The sequence below is a fragment of the Lemur catta genome, chromosome 6 (genome assembly GCF_020740605.2).
Source record: "Lemur catta isolate mLemCat1 chromosome 6, mLemCat1.pri, whole genome shotgun sequence".
Taxonomy (NCBI): Eukaryota; Metazoa; Chordata; class Mammalia; order Primates; family Lemuridae; genus Lemur; species Lemur catta.
In genome coordinates, this window is record NC_059133.1 from 85339650 (window position 1) to 85362844 (window position 23195).

The window sequence follows — 23195 nt, forward strand, 5'->3', positions numbered from 1 at the left end:
ATAGTTTTAAGATGAGAACATTCTATAAATATTTTTATTGATTTCCCTAAGGACAGATTAATTCTTTCTTAAAAATGACTGTTCCTTTCTTTATTCTTACCACAAGTTTATAACATTTCTCTCCTTTGATACGTCAGCACAGTAATCTTTGACACTGTGATACTCTTTTTCCAGGCCTAGGATCAGAGTTCATAGGCATCCAGTCCCCATTTGGAACAGTGTGTGGGTTGGAACAGTTTGTTCTTTGTCCACACTAAGAAACCAAGAATAACCTAATGGGAAAGAGGCATAGTTTGAACACTTTTAAAGATAGAGAATTCTCCTGATAATTGTGACTCACCATTTTCAAATCTGTTTTTCATTAAGTAGATGGGTGACATTGGAATATAAAATATAAACATCTCTCCCCAAATTAACACATGTACTTATTTCCTTAGAATAATAAAATCTTGTAATTACTTATGTAAAGTTCCTTTTTAAGATATCTCAAAAGTGTGGTTTGACATTAAATAAATACATTTCTTTTTATAAAACAAATATTTCTTGATAGCATTTTGTAGAACAATTTTTTTCTGAATCAATGTTCTGGCTTCTCAACAGTCTTTTTGAACCAGATAGACATGTTTAAGTGTGTATTTATTGATAGCCAGATTTCTCTAAAAATAGGCCTATTCAGACCACCTACATTTTCTGCTTGCTGCCTAAACTTCTGGTAAAAATAAAATGAAAGGAACTAGAGAGTGAATACTCATAAAGGTTATCAAATAGCCATGAACAAGGAAAAAAGCCCCAACATGCCTGTTTAAAAAATGTAGCAAGTGGTAAGAGTGAGCCCCTTTTTGCTGAAGTGTAACTGTGTGTTACCTATTCAAAATAGCTGCTTGGAACCATGTGTCACATAACCTATTCAAATTGATTTATTGCAAGATCCCAAAAGGTTCTCCTCTTATCATTTGTGGGATACCAACACTTGAGTTGCTTTGTGTTTCTTCTATTTCCTTTGAAATGCTAGTCCTTTTATTCCAGTTTAATCTTTTGTAATCAGAAGTGTTATTTTAGAAAGAGGTGTAAAGTTAGTCTGGTTTGTTGTTGTGTGCTAGAACATTGAAAATGGAAACCAAAAGCCAGGCACAGTGGCTCACACCTGTAATCCCAGCACTTTGGAAGGCCAAGGTGGGAGAATCACTTGAGCCCAGGAGTTCAAGACTAACCTGGGCAGCATAACAAAATCTTACCTCTATAAAAAAAAAAAAAAAAAAAAAAAAATTTTAATTAGCTGGGTGCAGTGGCGTGTGCCTGTAGTCCCAGCTTTTCAGGAGGCTGAGGTGGGAGGATCACTTGAGACCAGGAGTTCACAGCTGCACTGAGCTTCAGAGTGCCCCTGTACTCCAGCCTGGGCCACAGAGTGAGACCCTGTCCCCACTCACCCCCCAAAAAAGGAGTATATTAAAAGATCAGAAGGAGATTTTTTTTGTACTCCCTGGAGGAAGACTATGTTTTGAACTGGCGATGATTGATGTGGTAGCTAAGTCAGTGGATGAGAAAATAAATATTTTGGTGTGGTGATACTTTTCTCATCCCTTTGATATGTATTCATAGGCTATATGGCAGTATGATGTAGTGATTTTAATAAGTTAACTAATGGAAGGGAAAACATGGTGGATTAGTGGTGGCCTCCCGGCTCACTGCTCCCAGAGAAGGAGGTGAAGAACCCGGCAGGCTACGCATGAGTGCATCATTCCCTCCTCCCGCACAACAGCGTTGTGAATCCGCAGAAAAGCAGTGGGGGACGAGCAGCACAGGAAAAATGGTGAAAGGCAGATACGTGCACAAAGACTGGAGAGTGCGAGAAATACAATAGGTAACAGGGAGCAGTGCGGGAGGGGCAGCCGCCCGCCGGCCAGTGCAGTGCGATCCCACCCACGAGGGGGACGCCGGCCCCCACACAGACCGCCACGCCCGCTCAGACAGGACACTGCTGAAGTCGGTGCAGAGCCGTGGCGCGGGAAGCCAGGCTGTGTGGAGAGCAGACAATGGGGGAAACGTTCCGAACTCGCCGGTGCTCTGTGCCGGGACCACGCTGGACAGGCGAGGGACTGGTCCGAGTGGTTAATTGCCTCTGGTTAGCGGGACCGGAGCACAGGAGGGGAACGTGGAAAAGCGGGCTCTGCCCCTGGAAACCACTGGCAATTTAGTGAGCACAGGCGGGGCAAAACGAGCAGGACCCTCTTCTAGGCAGATGTGAGACCGCAGGACTGTGATGCTGAAGTAACAGCTGGCAGCCTGTTGATTCAGCCTGCGGGACAGGCTTCTGCACACTCCTGAGTGGTTGCCCCAACACTTAGCTCCCCAGGGGCGGTGGCCACCATCTTTGGAGTCCCCAGCCTGGAGATGCTGCAGCGGTGGCAGTTTCAGGCACCACTCCACCCCCACCCAGGGACTTGATACTGGGCACGGCGGACTCCGCACTTGGGGATGGGAACAAGTGAGAAAAGCCTCTTTTCTCTGTGCGGCTGGCGTAAATGTGCCTGACTTTGGTGCTGAAAAATAGCTGGTGGCCTGTTGATTTGGTTTGCCAAACCGGCTTAAGCTGACTCTTGAGTGCTCACCCCCAACACTAGTTCTCCTTGGGCGGGTGGCCGCTATCTTTGGGGTCCCCGGCCCAGAGACGCTGCTGCGCACTGCAGTTTCAGGCACCACCCTGCCCCCAGCCCACGGACTTTCATTTGGGGTGTGGTGGACCTCACCCTTGAAGGTGGGGTGGAAGGAGAAAAGCTGCTTTCTCTGCGTGGGAGGTGTGACTCTGCAAGACCTTGGAGCTGAAGAAATAGTCGGCAGCCTGTTGATTTGGCCGGCTGGACCAGCTTAGGCCATCTAATAACATCACTCCAGGGCTTGCTCTCCAGGATCCTGGCAGCCTCCAGCATTGGGGTTTGTAGACAGGGAAGGAAAAACCTAGCCAGAGACCTCAGCAATTGCACCAATTGACCGCTCCCAAAAGGAGCAGCCCTCCAAGTGTGGTGAACATATTAGCATCTTCCCCTAGCGGCAGGTCAAGCAACCACAGAAGCACTCACACCCAGGCTTGCACACACCAGCTACGATCTATCCCCCACCTTAAGGGGGAACGGGGTCCAAGCAACCCTCAGGGGTGGTAAGGCGCCTCCCACAGATCGGGGCATTTGTATAACCCTTCCAGGGGACCAGAGCCTACCACAGAGACATCAGATTCCCTCAATAACTGGCTCTTCCATACAAACTACAATCAACAACAGAGAGTGTAACCCCATAGCTTAATACAATGCCTTCCATCTCAAGCTATTAGAGAGCAGTGGAGTCATACCCACAGGTAAAATCCACCACCTTGAAGCTTAAGCTGGGGGACCAAACTCACTAGTCTCCATTGGCAAGAGGTGAAGACAACAGGTCAGACGTAACCCAACTTGCTAAAATACCCCTAAGTCAATATAGGATCAGTGCACCTCTCCCCAACACTGTCAAGGAATGACCCTTGGGAACTTGGAGATAGGGCCATAAACCAGTTCTAGCAGCCCCAGTTCTCAACCAAGAAGCCCGATGAGAAAGAATCAGCAAAAGAAAACAAGAAACATGAAAGATCAGAGTGAAATTCATCCCCAGAAGAAATCATTAGATCCTCAACAATGGACACCAACAAAATGATTAAAATGACAGAGGAAGAATTTTGAATATGGATTGTTAGGAAACTCAATGGAATTGAAGAAAAAATAGAAACCCAACACAAAGAAGCCACAAGAACAATACAGGAAAAATTCTCTAAAGAAATTGAAGTATTACCAAAGAACCAAACGGAAATACTGGAAAGAGGAGGCATTCAATGAACTGCAAAACATAGTGGAAAGCCTTAAGAATGGGTTAGATCACAGAGAGGAAAGAATCTCAGAGGTTGAAGATAATGCCTATGTGCTAAAGAAATCAGATGAGAAAAAAGAACACACAAGCAAGAGACATGAACAAAACATACAAGAAATGTGGGATTATGTAAAGAAACCAAACACAAGAATTATAGGCATCCCTGAGAGAGAAGAAGAAAATACACAAGGGCTGGAAAGTCTATTTCTTGGAATAATGGAGGAAAACTTGCCTGGCCAGAAATCTAGATATCCAGGTATAAGAAGCACACAGAACTCCCAGGAGATTCAATGTGAAAAGGCAGTCACCATGTCACATAGTTATTAGGCTGGCAAAAGTAAACAAGAAAGAGGCAATCCTTCAATCAGTAAGATGAAAACAGCAGATAAACCTATAAAAGAAAACCTATCAGACCAACTGCAGATTTCTCAACTGAAGCCTTACAAGCCAGAAGGAACTGGAAACCCATCTTCAATCTTCTAAAACAGAATAATGGCCAACCTAGAATTCTTTATCCAGCAAAACTAAGCTGCTTATATGAGGGAGAAATAAAGACTTTCCCAGACAAGCAATCACTGAAGGAATTTATGAAGACCAGACCTGCCCTGCAGAAAGTACTCAGACCTCCATTATACACTGAGCAGCACAACAGACACCCACCAATGTAAAATCACTGAAGAGTTAAAGTCCAGAACCCTGATTCCGCTGTTACTTGAGAGATAAAACAAAACAATAAGAATTTATCCAACAGTGTGAACAGAAATCTACCCCAAATATCAATTCTCTCAATAAATGTAAATGGCTTGAATTGTCCGCTGAAGAGACATAGACTGCCTGAAAGGTCACAAGCCACGTATCTGCTGTCTCCAGGAAATACATCTTATCCCCAAAGATGCTTTCAGACTCAAGGTGAAGGGTTGGGAAACAAACTTCCGGGCAATTGGAAACCAAAAGAAAGCTGGGATAGTTATATCAGATAACAAACTTTAAAACAGCAAAAGTAAAGAAAGACAAAGATGGTCACTATATAGTGTGGAAGGAAAAATCCAACAAGAAGACTTAACAATTCTTAATATTTATGCACCCAACACAGGAGTGCCCAGATACATAAAGCAAGCCCTGTTTGATCTAAGTAACATAATAAACAGTAATGCCATAATAGCTGAGGATTTCAACACCCCACTGGCTGAACTGGACAGATCCTCCAAGCAGAAAATAAGCAAAGAAACAATGGGCTTAAACAGAGCTTTAGAACAAATGGGTCTAGCAGGGAATTATTTTAATAATTGATCATGTAATCTACCTGGGTGAGAATAGAAGTGAGGAAAGATGGTAGGAACACTGGATTGTAAATCCTACATGGGTCAAAGGATTATTGGGATTGGGGTTCTAAAGAGAGTGATGTAATGTTAGGGATTTTCAAAAATAACCTACTCTCTCTTGGTGTCTAGGAAGGAAATCTCAGATGGAGGAAGTGCAGGATGAACTCATGCACAGACTGACCATTGGTCGCAGTGCCGCTCAGAAGAAATTCCATGTGCCACGGCAGAATGTGCCAGTTATCAACATCACTTACGACTCCACACCAGAGGATGTGAAGACATGGTTACAGTCAAAGGGATTCAACCCTGTGTAAGTCTCTTTCTGAGTACTTTGCAATTCTTTGTGTAAAAGATTGTTTTCAATTTGGTTACTTAGATGTCACAAATGACTCTTAAAAAATGTAAGAGGACAGACTACATACTTTGTTCCATACTCAGGAAATGACTAGCTATTCATAGCTAAAAAAGAATTAAAAGAAGCAGAAATAACCATCATTTGATGCCACCCCATTTTCTAGTTGGTAGTATTTGTGCATCATTGGTGCTTTAAGCAAACTGTCAGCAGCTTCGAGGCCTGGTAGCTTGCTTTCTGCCTCATCAGGTTACACAGGGTAGGGCCGTGGTCTTAGCCAGACTCCCCAGACCATGTGGGACATACAGCATAAGCTTTCCTCCTGCTGTAGGATGTAGCATCTCAGACAAATATCAATAAAAAATAGATAACTTTACCTATCATCAAACATAATCTTAATAAACCTTTTCTTTAATAAATGGTAAAAGTTCTATTATCTAAAAGTCTATAAACATTTTATGTGTATTGGGCACAATGGATTATTTGAATAATATATATTCAAGGGACTTTGAGATATTATAAACTTACCTATCAACAATTGAAAAATGAAGTATATGAGTTAATCAGTTCCCAGATTACTAGAAAGTTATCTGTTCCTTCTATGAAACACCAAAATTCAAGGAGTTGGTATTAAATAATGATCCTAAACCCAATTGGTTCCTTTTTGATACTTTATAATCAATCATTTTGTATAGCCTCAGGGCTATCATCATGATAGAACCTTGTCATTGCCCTAAGCACTGTAGCGCCATTAAATAAGAGTTCCAGCATATGGAGCGCTTAGTGAGGTTTCTAGCAAGAACAGAAAATTTTCTCTTTTGTTTTTTTCTAGGCAATATTTTAATGCCTTGTTCTTTTTTCTTTTTTCAGGACTGTCAATAGTCTTGGAGTATTAAACGGTGCACAACTTTTCTCTCTTAATAAAGATGAACTGAGGACAGTTTGTCCTGAAGGGGCCAGAGTCTTTAGCCAAATCACTGTACAAAAAGCTGCGTTGGAGGTACGACTTGTCAGTGTAACGTGGCGGTTTTTTTCTGCATTTTCCAAGAGTATGGACTGTAGATCTAAGCTTTGGAAACAACCATTTATGTCCCTATTGGGAAATTTCCCTTTCTTACAGAGCTGAATTAAATTTGACTCAGCTTTTATAAATCTGTTACTGAAGACCATCAGTGACCATTTGTAAGGAGATTACTTTGTTATAAATGCTCATATGAAATAAAGCCTTTTTTCTTTTTTTTTGAGACAGAGTCTCACTCTGTTGCCCAGGCTAGAGTGCCATGGTGTCAGCCTCGCTCACAGCAACCTCAGACTCCTGGACTCAAGCGATCCTCCTGCCTCAGCCTCCCGAGTAGCTGGGACTACAGGCATGTGCCACCATGCCCAGCTAATTTTTTCTACATATTTTTAGTTGTCCAGCAATTTCTTTCTATTTTTTTAGTAGAGATGGGGTCTTGCTCTTGCTCAGGCTGGTCTCGAACTCCTGAGCTCAAATGATCCACCCACCTCGGCTTCCCAGAGTGTTAGGATTACAGGCGTGAGCCACCGCGCCTGGCCAGCATATACTTTTTGACACTTAACAAAAAACATAATGTTCTCATTTTATATGCATTAACTACTTCTATAGGAATTTTAATTTTAACACAATAATGGAAATTCACTTCTGATTGAGTAAATGCCTTAAGAGGCCAGAACTCTTTTGCCTGTCCTTAATACTTGGTTTGGAGATTCTAATAGGTTACAGCTTATAAGGTTGTAAAACCCAGGTTGTGCGTCTTAGGCCTGGTTATACATGTAAATAATCAGGGGGAAATATATTAAGTATAATATATATATCAGGGGTGTCATTGCAAATAGAGAGCCCTGAGGAATAATTACTTAGTCATAGTTGTCTGAATGAAAGCAATAAATGCTTTCTAGATTAGATGTACTTAAGCTTCCAATATCCTACTCTACTTAAAATGAGCTATGTAAGGGTAGTAGTTTCCCACTGTTAGATCTCACAGCTCTTAACAGTTTCGTGAAAATTATACTTATACTCAAATGAAAGGATATAGACTTTGGCATGAAATTGGTACATAATTATCTCTAGCAGGCATTATATAAATTCAACAGTTCAATAACTCAGGGTAAACTATCTTCATTCTTATAACCCTGTTAGCCATTCTCAGTCAAGAGAAATTATATTTTCCTTAGAAGGTTTTCCTACAACATTAATCTTGGGGGTTCTATATTAAGGTTTAAAGTGATAACTTCGTATATGTTAACTATAAATAAGGATTGTATCTTTTCTCAAGCAGTTTTGATACCATTATACATTCTAATTTTGTTGAGCATATATAAATGACTTCTTAAAGGTATGTTAGAAAATTCCATATTCCTAAAATTTATGAATTCCTTCATTCCAGAACTTCCTATCATTGTTGTTTGCCCTCACTGCCCACTTCATGCTGGTCTCTTGCTGCCTGTTCCTTGGATGTGAACTGAGGCAGAGGCTACTACCTGAGGTTCTTCATGTTCCTCGGTCGCCTTGCCACCTCACCGTTCTCTTGGATCTAGTTCATCTTTTAGATTACTCACTTCTGTAGCCAGAGACATCTATGGATGAGAGCGTAACAAGGGGAGAGTATACAGGGATTGTAATAGGGCTAAGGAGAAAAGCCGGCATGATCCAGATGGTCAAAGTACATGGAGGGAAACTGGATGAATTCTGAACCTACTCTTTGGCCTGAGTTAAATCTCCTGAAGGCAAATCAGTATCTTACTTGACCCAGAAAGATTCCTTTGATAATTTACTATGTTTTTTTGCCTATTACATACACATCCTCTTTGTCCCAGGAAATCTAGAGTATTCCATATGCATTATTGATTTATGTTTATCATGTTCATATGAAAGGTATGGTGAGTGAATTGCCTTAAGATACTTTATAAAATAAAAAATTATTAATGGTGATATGTTAGTGAAGTCCAGAAGCTTCGCTTATATGAGGGACAGCCTTTAGGTTTCCCAAAGAGATACTAGAAGAAAACCACAACGGACCTTTATCCTGACCCATTTCAGTACATGACCTGCAGCCTATGCAAATTAGTAACCATCTTGTCTGAACCACATTTATTTTTCAGGATAGCAATGGCAGCTCCGAATTGCAAGAAATCATGCGAAGACGACAGGAAAAAATCAGTGCTGCTGCTAGTGATTCAGGAGTGGAATCTTTTGATGAAGGAAGCAGTCATTAATTTGTTTGTTTGTTTTTAAACTCCATTATTCTTGGCATTATTCCAACATGCTTTGTTTTAAGAAGCCTTGAAGGGAATGTCAGATTCATTTTTCTTGGGATAATTTATCACCATAAAAAACCAACACAAACCTGAGTAAGCAGAGGACTCATTCCTGGAAGCATGATTTTTATTAAAACTGAAAATTTTTAAACTGAACTTTTTGACCTTGAGAAATATTTTTCTTGCTTTACCAAGGTGAGGTGTCCTTTATTAGATTAATTATTTCATCCCCATCTCAGTGTATACAGAGGAATTTTTTGACAGTGGTGGATTTATTCACTGCAACAAAGCAAAGATATTATCCGTGATTCAAAATCTAAACAGTTTCAGTTTTGCCTGTGAATATTGTATCTGTCATTCAGAGTGTAGCTCACTTTAGGCTAGCCTCTGCTTATTTAAGTTTCTTCTCTGACATATTCAATGATATAACATTTAGATTTATTTAAAGTTCTTAATGCCAATAGTTAAAAATTGAAACATTTGAATGAACTATAAAGCATAGCCAGGCCTTGTACGTGCAGATACCAACCTATGGAGCATTCCCAAGACATTTTATTTGTATGGCTCTGTTGATCGCAATTCCTTGTATAGCTTGCATTTTGATTTAGTTTATATTCTGCTTATGATGTATGCCGTGTTCTTGTATATGGGAAAGCACAAGTGGGAAAGAGGTCATGTATGCTCAAAATCTATCAGAGGAAGTAGCCTGCATTGGTGTGCATTACAGTATTTTGCTTAATGAAGGCCTCAGTTCTGCATATTGATATAAGTAGTTAAAAGGAAATTGGGGCCATTTTATGTGTTTATCTGTGTCAAGTCTTTCCGGTAATAAGAAATGCTTAATTTACACATATTTTAATCCCGTGAAAGATTCTAGATAGAGAAAAGAAAGATACCTAACCTTCAACAAATGTTATTTTTGGAAACACAATTTTTGTCATTAAATGTTATATTATTTCACATATATAAAACAGATGTTATGTAAGAATGTTGTATATTTTAACATAAATCCATTTAGAGAGATTATCTAGATTCATTACTTTTCATAGTGCCTTTTTCACATGCGTCAGCTGGAAAGTCCGCAATAAACAGTATTTGCTGTATGTTAACAAACGGCTTCTGTCTCATTGGCAAAAAGGATCTTTGCTACGTAGACTGGGGATTAGAGTTGAATGGAATGGGAAAAAATAGAGGCCCACTTTTTTTTTTGAAAAACTATGTATCATTCTGTTTGTGAGTAGGCAGAAACCACTCTAGAGTACTTTCTTCAGTAATTTCTCTTCTTTCCACCTCTCTTATCTCATCATCTTTTCCATCTACTATGTAGTCACAGTTGGTAACAGCAGAGAAAATTTATTTATACTGTACTTACAATTGCTAAATGCTTCCACATAAATACTTTATGGATATCTACAATAACTCTATGAATTGTATTTTTGTAAATGAGGACATTTACCTTCTTAGTGGCTAATTTTTGCCAGCTTGTAAAGGATCTAGGAGTCTCTCATCTTCCATCTCTGTCTCTCTATAATACTGCCCCTCAGATAAAGTGGCACAAATGTCAGAATGATAAAGAATTAGATTAGATCTTTCACATTTCAGAAGCACTGACAGATATTTATAACTTAGACTTTATTGAAGATCTCTGAAAATATAGGCATAAGACAAAAGAAAATAAGATTTAAAAGTTAAGATAACCTATGTGTAAAGTAGCATATCTGATATTAAAAGAATTTGTGTAATTTATATCTTTATGCTATAAAACACCAAAGGAAAATACCACAAAGGTAGTAATTGTGGGAAGCAATTACCTCACTTAGGGCTATGGGGACAAAGGCAAAAGATTCATGGAATTTAGAAGCTTGAGAGGGAGGCACTACAGAGTGTGGATCCAGACATTTGAGGGGTTTCGTCACTGGTACCTGACAGTTTGGAGGAAAAGACCCCACACAAGACTGGCAAACAAATCTCTGAGAAGGGGGCCCAGCCTAACTGGGGCTGTTGCCTCAGGAATTCTGAAAAGAATTCAGGAATTGAAAAAGTAGTTCAGAAAATCCATGGAGCCGGGCCTTGGACCTTGGAGGAGAGCCTGCCAGACAGCTGGTGCTTGAATCCCTAGGAGGGCGCAGTGAGGCTGCCTCTGGGAGCATGGGGAAAAGCAAGCAGTAACTTGAACCAGCTACTACTATTGGGGATCATTTGCTATTTGGAGAGTGAAGAATCATTATTACGATGATGTTGGTAGGAACAGGAAGTAAACCAGGAGGGAGAAGTCCCCTGTTGCCTCTCTAGCCTTCTGTCTCCCTGTAGCACATGCTTTGGGCAGAGTGTATCGGCACCCACCAGGCAAAGCCCCAAATCACAAAGATGAGAATAAAGGTGTATACTTGAAACTGAGTGAATAACATGTAACCCATTCCAACCTCTAGCTACTTAGCCTCTACTCTTGCTCTTCTGTATGTATTTGAAATTCCATACAACAGTAATTTTTAAAAGTTTATGATTTTACCTAACAAGATGCAATCATCCTTTTCTGTTAAACCGTATTTAATGTAGAATTTTAATGTAAAGAATTGACTAAACAGGCAAAAAGAACACTGAGGCATCACAGTGGTGGTAATAATAGAAAGCAGCTCCCACCCCTAGAGTTAGAGAGCAAAGGGAAGGAGTTGGGTTTATCAGCACTTAGAAGCCTGGAAGGAAGGCCCTAGACAGCTTGGAGTTGGACCCATGAAGAGGAAGCACTGTCTGCTGTTGGTGCTGGTGCCTCAGGGTCACAGAGGACAGACAGCCTCCCTGTAGAGGTGGGGCAGAGCCCCTTGAGGAGGGGATCCTGGCCAGTTGATGCTGGTACCTCTGAGGGGGTTCAAGGATGTTGGTTCTGAAAATGTAGGAGTAAAAACTGGAAACGAATCATCTGCTACTGGAATCAACTGTTGGTGCCAGAGTGAAGAGCTATTCGCTGGTTTACAGCCATTTGATTTTCATGTACCTTTGTATAGTTTTCTTCTTGCTTTTTTTTTTTTTTTTTTTTTGTTCTTGGTGTTCATTGAGCTTCTTGAAACTATGAAATTATAGTTTCTATTAAATTTGGGAAAATTTAAGCCATTATTGCTTTAATATCTTTCCTGTTCCTCTTGACTCCTCTCCTTGAAGGCTTCTGTTTCATGTATATTAGACCAGTTGAAGTCTTCCCAGGTTCACTGATGTTCTGTTAATTTTTTTATTAAGTTCGCTTTTTTTTTTCTGTTTCATTTAACGTAGTTTCTATTACTGTCTTCAAGTTCACTAAGCTTTTCTTCTGCCATTTATAATCAGCTTTTACGTTATTTCTACTGTAATTTTTTCATCTCAGACATAGTTTTCATTTCTAAAAGTCTGACTTGGGTGTTTCGTTTTTAAAAATATCTTCCATGTCTCTGCTCAATATTTCCTTGGCTTTCTCAATTATAAGACATACAGTTAAAATATCAGTCTTAAGAGGGGATTCTGAGATGATGACAGAGTAGGAAGCACCAGAAACCTGTCTACTCACCTAGGCAACAATTGCACTGGCAGACTCTGTTTGATGTAATTTTTTTGAAACTCTGGAGTCCACTGAAACCTTACAACTTCCAGGGAAGGGTTGAATAGTGATTTGCAGTTAATTTTGGTGAATAACAAAAATTAGTAGCCAAAATTTAGCCCTTAGCACAGTAGCAGCCACTCATTCTCAACCTCCAGCCCTGTGGCATACAGCTGCTCACGGCTTCCTGGAGCAGCCTGCACACAGCTTGTGGGAGCCAGGGTGGGCATGAAGGGTCTTGTCTCCCAAATGCTGGGGATCTTTGCTCTGATCACTTCTGATCACAGAGGTGCAAACAAGTAGGCACTGGCCATTGTTGTTGAGCCTCCCTGCATTCTTGCCAACCCTTCCCCTCAGGCTGAAGTGACTCCTAGAGAATGTAAAGGGCTGGCACCTTTTTTTCTTTTTCTTCCTTTTTATTTTTCTCCTTTTGGGAGCCAGACACTGAAGGCTCATACATTTAAAAGCAACCGCGTATAGGAAGAAAAGCCATTGTGCAAGCCCAGGAGAGGACACAGGCTCAGGGAACACCTGAGAAGATGTTAAGCTTACACCTTATGCTGACCGTCAGCACAGAGGCAGCCTACAACAATTAAAAAAAAAAAAGCAACATCAAAAGTTGGGAAAGGGAGGAATCTGGCATTCAGAGTTATCACATTATTAGATGCAAATGCCCAGTTTTCAAAACAAGAACAACAACAACAAACAAACAAACAAAAAACCACACAAGGCATATAAAGAAACTGGAAAGTGGAGTCCATTCAAAGGAGAAAAAAAATAGTAGAAGTGGTACCTATAAAAGAAATGATGGCAGATCCACTAGATACAGACTAAAACCACTGCCTTACAGATACAGAACTAAAAGAAAACAGAGAAAGTCAAGAAAAAGTTAAATGGAGAAAATGGAAATTACAATAAACAAATAATATAAAAAGAAAAAATTTTGGAGCTGAAAAGTACAATAATAGAAAAGAAAAATTCATTAGAGAGATTCAAAGGCACATTTGAACAGGAAGAGGAAAGAATCAGTGAAATGGAATATAGGACAATAGAAATATCACATCTGAGAAGCAGGAGGCAAAAAGATGGAAGAAATAATGAATAGGGCCTAAGGTACCTGTAGAAAACCATCAAGTACACCAATATATGTATTGTGGGAGTGTGGGAATCCTAGGAGGAGAACAGAGAAAAAGCAGAGAGATTATTTGAAGAGGTAATGGCCAACCCCCACCCCCAAATTTTATGAAACATATGAATATCAACATCCCCAACATCTGGAAACTTAACAGATTCCAAATAGGATGAATTCTTAGAGTCACCACTGAGAATATATTATAATCAATGTATCAAAAGCCAAAGACAGAATCTTGAAAGCAGCAAGAGGGAAGTAACTCATCATATACAAGGGATTCTCAATCAGATTACCTGCAGATTTCTCATCAGAAACTTTGGAGACCAGAAGCAGTGAACTGCTATAATTAAAGGGCTAAAAGCGGGGAGCGGGGCCCAAAACTTTAAACCAATAACACTATATTTGGCAAAACTGTCCTTCAAGAGGGCAGGAGAAATTATAAAATTCTCAGAAAAACAAAAGCTGAGGGAGTTTATTACCAATAGACTTGCTCTGTAAGAAATGCTGAAGGAAGTCCTACTGGTTAAAGTGAAAGAACAGACAGTAACTCGAAAAGCTGTATGAAGAAATAAAGATCTCAGTAGAGGTAAATACATGGGCAATTATAAAAGGTAGTATTGTAACAATTGATGCTAATTTCACTTTTTGTTTTCTATATGATTTGAGGGACTAATATATTTTAAAAACAATTATTAATCTAAAAGCTAGTGTTATTGTAACTTTGGTTTGTAACACCGTATTTTCTTTAAAAGCATTATTAGTGTATGTTTTTGGGTACGTGATGTATAAAAATGTAATTTTGTGATAACAACTGAAGGGGGTGGGGACAGAGCTGTTAAAGGAAAAGAATTTGTTGAAGTTAAGCTGGTATAGTGTGCTATAACTTTAGGATGTCAAATGTAATTACCATGGTAATCACAGGCAAAAGAGCTTAAGAATATACACAAAAGTAAAAAAAAAAAAACTAAGAAAATTCCATTTCTAGTAGCTCCAAAAAGAATAAAATTCTTAGAAATTATACAAGGTAGTAAAAAACTCATACAATGAAAACTACAAAATATTAGATCTAAGCAAAGAGATAAACAGCAGCATTGTAATTGCCAGGGACTTCGACACCCCGCTGACAGAACTGGACAGATCATCCAAGCAGAAAATAAAGAAACATTGTACGTAAATGGGACTCTAGAATAAATGGGCCTAATAGACATTTATAGAACATTTTACCCCAAAACTACTGAATATATGTTCTTTGCATCAGTATGGAATACTTTGCATTTGCATGGAATATTGTCCAAGATTGTCATATCTTAGGCCACAAAATGTGTCTCAGCAAATTCAAATAAATAGAAATCATATCATGTATCTTCCTAGACCACAGTGGAATAAAACTAGAAATCAACTCCAAGAGAAACACTCAATTCTACACAAAGTCATGGAAACTAAACAACCTGCCACTGAATGATTATTGGGTCATATCAAAATATATGGGATTCAGCAAAAGAAAGCCCCAGACCAGATGGATTCACAAATGAATCTTATCAGACCTGCAAAGAAGGGCTGGTACCCATACTGAAGAAATTATTCCATAACATTGAGAAGGAGAAAATCCCTACCAATTCATTCTATGATGTCAGTGTCACCTTGATACCAAAGCCAGGAAAGGACACAGCAACAAAAAAAAGAAAACTACAGACCAATATCCCTTGTGAATATAGATGGAAAAATCCTCAATAAAACACTCGCAAACCAAATTCAGCAGCATGTCAAAATAATAATCCACCATGACCAAGTGGGGTTCATTCCAGGGATGCAAGGATGGTTCAACATACAGAAATTAATAAATGTGATTTACCACGTAAACAGAAGCAAAAACGAAGACCATATGATCATCTCAATGGATGCACAAAAAGCATTTGACAAAACTCAGCACCCACTCAAGATAAAAACTCTCAACAAACTAGGCATAGAAGGAGCATCTCAAAATTATAAAAGCCATGCATGACAGACCCACAGCCAATATCATACTGAATGGGGAAAAGTTGAAAGCATTCCCACTAAGAACTGGAACAAGGCAAGCGTGCCCACTGTCACCACTTCTTTTCAATATAGTGCTGGAAGTCCTAACCAGAGCAATCAGGCAAGAGAAAGAGATAAAGGGTATCCAAATCAGGAGAGAGGAGGTCAAACTGTCACTTTCTGCTGATGATATGATCTTATATCTAGAAAAGCCCAAAGACTCCACCAGGAGACTCCTAGAATTGGTAAATAAATTCAGCAAAGCTTCAGTTTACAAAATCAGCATACACCAATCAGTAGCATTCCTACACACCAATAACAGTCAAGCTGAGTGTCAAATCAAAGACTCAATACCGTTCACAATAACTACAAAGAAAATAAAATACTCAGGAATATACTTAACCAAGGAGGTGAAAGATCTCTACAAAGAGAACTACGAAACACTGAGGATAGAAATTGCAGATGACACAAGCAAATGGAAAAACAAATCATGCTCATGGATTGGTAGAATCAACATTGTTAAAATGTCCATACTACCCAAAGTGATTTACAGATTCAGTGCAATAGCCATCAAAATACCAATGTCATATTTCACAGATCTAGAAAAAATAATTCTATACTTCATTTGGACCCAGAAAAGAGCCCAAATAGTCAAAGCAACCTTAATCAAAAAGAACAAATCTGGAGGCATCACATTACCAGACTTCAAACTATACTACAAGGCTGTAGTAACCAAAACAGCATGGCATTGGCATAAAAATAGAGATATAGACCAATGGAACAGAATAGGGAACACAGATATAAAACTATCCACATACAGCCAACTGATCTTTGATATAGCAGACAACAATATACACTGGGGGAAAGAGGCCCTATTCACTAAATGGTGCTGGGGAAAATTGGGTAGCACATGCAGAAGAATGAAATAGGATCCATATCTCTCACCACTCAAAAAAATTAATTCTAGATGCATAAAACACTTAAATGTAAGGCATGAAATCATAAGAATGCAAGAAGAAAATGTTGGAAAAACTCTTCTAAATATCAACCTAGGCAAAGAATTTATGAAGAAGACCCCAAGGGCAATCACAGCAGCAACAAAAATAAATAAATGGAACTTGATTCAATTAAAAGGCCTCTGCACAGCAAAGGAAATAATCAACAGAGCAAATAGACAGCCTACAGAATGAGAGAAAATATTCGCAAGCTATACATCTGATAAAGTGCTAATACCCAGAATCTACAAAGAACTCAAGCAACTCAACAAGAAAAAAAAAAAAAGACTCACTACAAAGTGCACAAAAGACATGAACAAAAGCTTCTCAAAAGAAGATAGATAGATGACCAGTAAACATATGAAAAAATGCTCAACATCACTAATCAGGAGGAAAATGCAAATTAAAACCACAATGAGATATCATCTTACCCCAGGTAAAATGGCTTTTATTAAAAAGTCCAAAAACAATAGATGCTGGCATGGACGCAGAGAGAAAGGTATGCTTATACACTGTTGGTGGGACTGCAAATTAGTACAACCTCAATGGAAAACAGTATGGAGCCTCTAAGAAATAAATGTAGACCTATCATTCAATCCTGCACTCCCACTACTGGGTATCCACCCAAAGGAAAAGAAGTCATTTTATCAAAAAGACACCTGCACTTGAATGTTTATCGCAGCACAACTCACAATTGCAAAGATGTGGAGTCAACCCAAGTCCCCTCAATTCATGAGTGGATTAAAAAAATGTGGTACATGTATACTGTGGAATACTCCTCAGCCACAAAGAAGGATGAGTTAAGGCCTTTTGCGACAATTTGGAAGGAACTCTAGACCATTATCCTAAGTGAAGTATCTAAAGAATGGAAAACAAGCACCACATGTACTCACTATTAAATTGGGACTAACCAATGAGCACACATGTGCACAAAGGGAGGTAAAACTCAGTGGAAATTAAGCAGGGGGCAGAGGGAGGAGGAGATGGGTAAAAAACCTACCTAATAGGTACAATGAGCACTATCTGGGTGATGAGCACACTTATAACCCTGACTCAATTCATGTATCCAAAAACACTTGTACCCCCATAATATTTTGAAATAATAATAATAATAAAACTACAAAATATTTCTGACAGAAATTAAAGAAGACATAAATAAATTGAAAAACATCCCATGTTTATGGATTGGAAGACTTAATTACTGTTAAGATATCAATACTACCTAAACGAATCAACAGATTTAATGCAACGTCTCTGAAAATTCCAGTGACTTTTTTGTAGAAATAGAGAAACCCATGCTAACATTCATATGGAATCTCATGGGACCCTAAGTAGAGAAACAAACAAAAAATAGGATTCAGAAATAAACTCTTGCATAGATAATCAAATGATTTTTGGCAAAGATGCCAAGACCATTCAAAGGGGAGAAATAACTGTCTTTTCCACAAACAGTGCTGGGAATACTGGATATCTGGATGTGAAAGAATGAAGTTGGGCCCTTACTCAACAAAAATAAACTCAAATGGATTCATGACCTAAAGGTAAGGCCTAAAACTACAAAACTCTTAGAAGACAGCATAGGGCAAAAGCTTCACAACATTGAATTTGGCAATGATTTCTTGGCTATGACACCGAAGGCACAAGCAACCAAATAAAAAATAGAAAAATTGGATCATGAAAAAGGTTTTTTAATCATGCATCAAAATGCACTATCAACAGAGTAAAAGCCACCCACAGAATGGGAGAAAATATTTTCAAATCCTATTTCTGATAAGGGATTAATATGCAGAGTTATTGTTTGATGGGTATAGAGTTTCAATTTTGCAAGATCTGGAAATGGATTATGGTGATGGTTGAATAATATTATGAATGTATTTAATACCACTGAGTTATACACTTAATAATGTTTAAGATGATAACTTTTGTGTATATGTTTTCCAAAATTTAAAAAAAAATAAAAAACATCTGTCTTAATGTCCTTGTTTGTTAATTCTGTCATGTTTGTAACTTGTAAGTTGGTTTTTTTGTTTTGATTTTTCTTTCTTTATGGGTCTTATTTCCTTTCTTCTTTGTATGCCTCATAATTTTTTAATTTAATGACAGACATGAATTTTACCTTTTCAATTGCTACATAAAATATTATTGAACTTTGTTTGGGGATGCTGTTACTTGGAAATAGTTTGATCCTTTCTGATCTTGCTTTTAAACTTTGTTAGTTGGAACCAAAGCAACATGTACACTAGAGCTAATTTTATCCCACTATTGAGTCAAATCCCTTCTGAATACTCAACCTATTGTTCCATGATTATAATGTTTTCCACTTTTGTTGGTGGGAATAAGGGTTATTTCTGATCCTGTGTGAGCTCTAAGAATTGTTCTCTCTGATCCTTTTAGGTGGTTCTTTTATCAGCCGTGGGCAGTTTTCTCATGTACATACAATGATCAATGCTCAGTTGAAGACTCTATGGGGCTCTGTGCAGATCTTTGGAGCTCTCTCTTTGTGCAGCTCTTTCTTCTCCACTACTTTGTCTGTGAACTTTAGTTCCCTTGCCCTTCTTACACTATGAACTTTGTCTTCTCAACTCAAGGCATTCTCCCTCCCTACACTGCAGCTTAGAAACAATCTTTAGGCAGAAAGCTAGAGCAAAGGGCTTTTCCTCAGGCATTTTCTGTCTTTTAGGAATCACTGTCATTCATTGTCTAATGTCCGATATTTTGAAAATTGTCTTTTCATATATTTTGTTTGTTTTTAAATTGTTTCAAGCTGGAGGGTAAATCTAGTCTCCATGACTACCCCGAAAACTGGAAGTAGTTTTACCTTGATTTTTAAAGAAAGCATACTTTCATTGTATAGAAAATTCTAGGTTACCATTTTTAATTCTAGTACTTTAAAAATGCCATTTCAGTGATTTTTGTCTTCCATTGTTCCTTATGACAAAACAGCCACCATTCATGTTTTTCCCTTTGGCTGCTTTCAGGATCCTTTCTGTATCTTTCGTTTTTAGCAGCTTGACTATAAAGTTGATAGGTGTGATTTTCTTGGTATTTAGCCTATTTGGGGTTCAACGAGTTTCTGGATATGTAAGTCAGTGCTTTCCCATAATTAAAAAGCCTTATTCTTTCCAGTCTTTTTTTCTGCTCCTTTCTCTCTCTTTTTGTCTCCTCAGCCTCCTCTCACATGTATATTAGGCCATATGATATCATCCACAACATCCCTGAATCTCTGTTACTTTTTAAAATATATATTTTCCCCTATTCTTCAGATTGTAAAATTCCTATTGATTTTCTTTTTCCTTTTTTCTGTGATCTTCTATTTTTCAATTCTCTGTCAAGCCAATCAAGAGAATTTTTATTTCAGTTATTGTATTAGTCCTAGAATTTAAATTTAGTTCTTTTATATAGCTTCCATTTTTCTGCTGAAACTTTCTATCTGTTCACTCAAAATAATATTTTCCTTTAATTCTTCTAACATTCTTTTATTTCTATAACACAACAGACTGTCTTCATCTGCCAAGTTCAACATTTGAGGCTCCTCATGCTCAGTTTCTGTTGATTACTTTTTCCCCCCAATGTGGGTCCTATTGTCCTGTTTCCTTAAAAGACATTCTATAAAAAAGACATCTGCACTAGAGTGTTTACAACAGCACAATTCACAATTGCAAAGATGTGGAAACAACCCAAGTGCTCATCAATACATGAGTGGATTCATAAAATGTAGTCTATGTATACCATGGAGTTCTACTCAGCCACAAAAAACAATGGTGATCTAGCACCTCTTGTATTATCCTGGATAGAGCTGGAGCCCATTCTACTAAGTGAAGTATCACAAGAATGGAAAAACAAGCACCACATGTACTCATCATCAAATTGGTATTAATTGATTAACACTTATGTGCACATATAATAGTAACTAACATTCATTGGGTGTCTGGCAGGTGGGAGAGGGGAAGAGGGGATGGGTATATTCACACCTAATGGGTGCAGTGTGCACTGTCTGGGGGATGGACACACTTGAAGCTCTGACATGGGTGGGGCAAAGGCAATTCATGTATCCTAAATATTTGTACCCCTGTAATGTGCTGAAATAAAAAAAATACAGGCTGATCATTTTTAACTTGTATAGGCATGGTTTAATGCTTTGTTAGAATGGATCATGGAAAGCTCAGTGTGTTTCTTCAAGATCTTCTTACTTGATGGGACTCAATCTACAAACTCTCTTTCCTCTGCAAGTCTCGTCAGGGCATTGTTTTTGCCTGTGAACAGTAGTTTTTATTCTAGTGTGGGGTCCTTAGTCCTAAATTCTTTTATGTTTTGAATGAATGCCAAAAGCATTTGGATATTTATAATCTCAGTTGGATTCCTAGGTTGTTTATAAGTACCAAATGAGTCTCTTGACTTTTGCTGGGCTGGACCTCCAGTGCCGCAGCACAGCTGCCGCTGGTAGCTCTATTCCACCCTCAACCTTGTAGCACTCAATGCTGGTAAACCTTGGGTGGATGTTGCCCCATGCCAAGGATTTGAGGATTTATGTAGACTTACAGATTTCTGTGGACACTCTCTGCACAAATCCCTCCACTTTGGTGCCCCTTTTTAGAAATTTTAGCCTCTTCTGGTGTCCTGAATTCTGATCTTCGCCTCCTTGGTTCAGTGGGACTAACTTATTCTGCTTGGATGCTAGCATGCAGCACTGAAGTTGGAGGATTGTCCCCAGTCAGAAAGCCATTGAGTTTTCCTTCTCCCAAAGATCGCAGTCTTGCACTGCTTATAAAAGGGGACCAATTGACTTTATCTCTTTCCCTCTCCTTAATAGGCACTGGATCAAAGGAAGCTAGTGTGCAAGGTACTCTGATGACTTTAAACTCTTTGTTTCATAGTTTTTCTCTAAGAAAATGTATAGAAAAATGTGAGATTAATTTGCTTTCTAAAATGTATAAAGGCTGCACTGGAGGTTGGGAAGAGATCTCACCAGGACTGGGTCTTCTCACTTTCTTCTCAATGCTTCCGTAAGGAAGGTGGAACAATATTAGAAAGTTGTAGAGAGTCAATAAAGGAGTTTGTATTAAGACTGGTTTTTTCTGAGTAGGAGAAGAAAGTTTTCACTCAGTAAACTCTCAGTGAGTGCCTACTTTACAAATTGGATATTCAAAGAGAAAGCTAGGTAGGATCTCTGCTGTCAAGGAACATACACTCTAAGGAGCTGCTTTGTACTTGGCCTTATCTATCCCAGGAGCTAGTCTGATCAATCTCCTAGGACAAAATTTTGTCCTAATACCAGCAGTGCTGATTTCCCAGGACAGTCAGTTTGTGCTGTGACATTTAGTTTTTCCCAAAGAGCATGCCATTAAGTTAGTAGCTAGTATGAGAGATCATCGTAAGGTTATACAAAGGGCCCTTAAAAATGAATTGGGAAGGGAAGTCATTTATCATTCTACCACCTTTCTTTTGGATCATTTTTCCTAGTTTAAAACAAAACCAAAACGAAACATCAAATACACATAAGCCATGGTTGCTGTAGGTGACTCCCAGAGAAGAGCCGTTGCATTCCTAGCCGTTCTGGGTCCTGTACGGGAATTTCCATCTTTGCTCATGTCTCCTTTTCATCATCCATCCTCTCCATCATCTTAGTTACCCAAGCTCTTCTCCTACATTTTCAAGATCTGCTCCCACACCATCTCACAACCTCCTTTCCTTGTGTCTTTTTTCCTTTCTAGCCTCAGAGCGGACGACAGGAAAGAAGCCAAGCTTCAGAGTTCAGTTTTATGGGAAATGGTCAATATTTTTTTGAGGGGGGATGCTTTGCTGAAGAAATGTCTTCTAATACCCAAATTCTCAGGTTTATCTCTTCACATTTGTGAAAGAAAGATTGAAAAATGAAGTCAGTGAAATTTTGATAACAAATAGAATTACTAAAAACTACGTAATTAAACCCTAAACTAAATTGGAGAAAGATGCAACTATCAGGTACTCAGAGAACTAAGGTCCCAAATCTGGATTTCTGTAGGAATTGGGATATTTTAACAGTTCAGATGCCTCCTGAAGAGCCTGAGGCACGTTGCCTTTGGTTTGGTGCTGGAAGGAGGTGGGCAGGGAGCCAGGACTTCTGCCAGGCCCAGATGGTCCTGGGCCAGCCTGCCCTCTGGGGCTCTTTCCTGCCTGCCTGTGGGCCCAGGCAGTTGGCCCAGTGCCTGCTCCTCGCCTGGGTTGCCCTGGGTGGGAAAGCCCCGCAATAATCTTTTCCCTTCAGTGAAATATAATTTCCCCAGCTTTAATCATTCCTGTTAACTCTGAAAATGAACATATGGGCTAATTTGGTCTATGGAAAAACTGGAAATAAAATACGCACACACAGACAAACTAGTGAGAAATTACAATCTGCAGGTCTTTCACAGTGTGTCCTGTTTTGCAGTTTCTTACTCTGAGCTGGTGTCACATGCTAAGGCCTTCTGCCTTCCCATCTATTCTAAGGAAAGGGAAACAGGAACTGAATTCATGCATGCTGAGAATTTTCACATATATCCCCTCCTTGCAAATGAGGAAAGTGAAACTCAGATAAGTAGCTTGTGAAAGATCTCACAGTAAGTGGAACAGCTAAATCTGTATTCAACTCTCTTGGACTTCTGTATATCATGCAAATTTTCTTTTA

The 23195-nt window shown here is 39.0% G+C and overlaps 1 protein-coding gene across 5 annotated transcripts in view; it reads left to right on the top strand.

Annotated features, from left to right (window-relative positions):
* The window catches only part of EPS8 (epidermal growth factor receptor pathway substrate 8), a 164407-nt gene extending 154454 nt beyond the window's left edge, over positions 1 to 9953 (top strand). For all 5 annotated transcript variants that reach the window (XM_045554263.1, XM_045554264.1, XM_045554265.1 and 2 more), the window contains exons 19-21: positions 5343 to 5523; positions 6436 to 6565; positions 8689 to 9953. In XM_045554263.1, the coding sequence (XP_045410219.1) occupies positions 5343 to 5523; positions 6436 to 6565; positions 8689 to 8802 (425 nt within the window). In that variant the 3' untranslated portion in view covers positions 8803 to 9953. The remainder of the gene's footprint in view (positions 1 to 5342; positions 5524 to 6435; positions 6566 to 8688) is intronic.
* The last annotated feature ends 13242 nt before the right edge of the window (positions 9954 to 23195 follow it).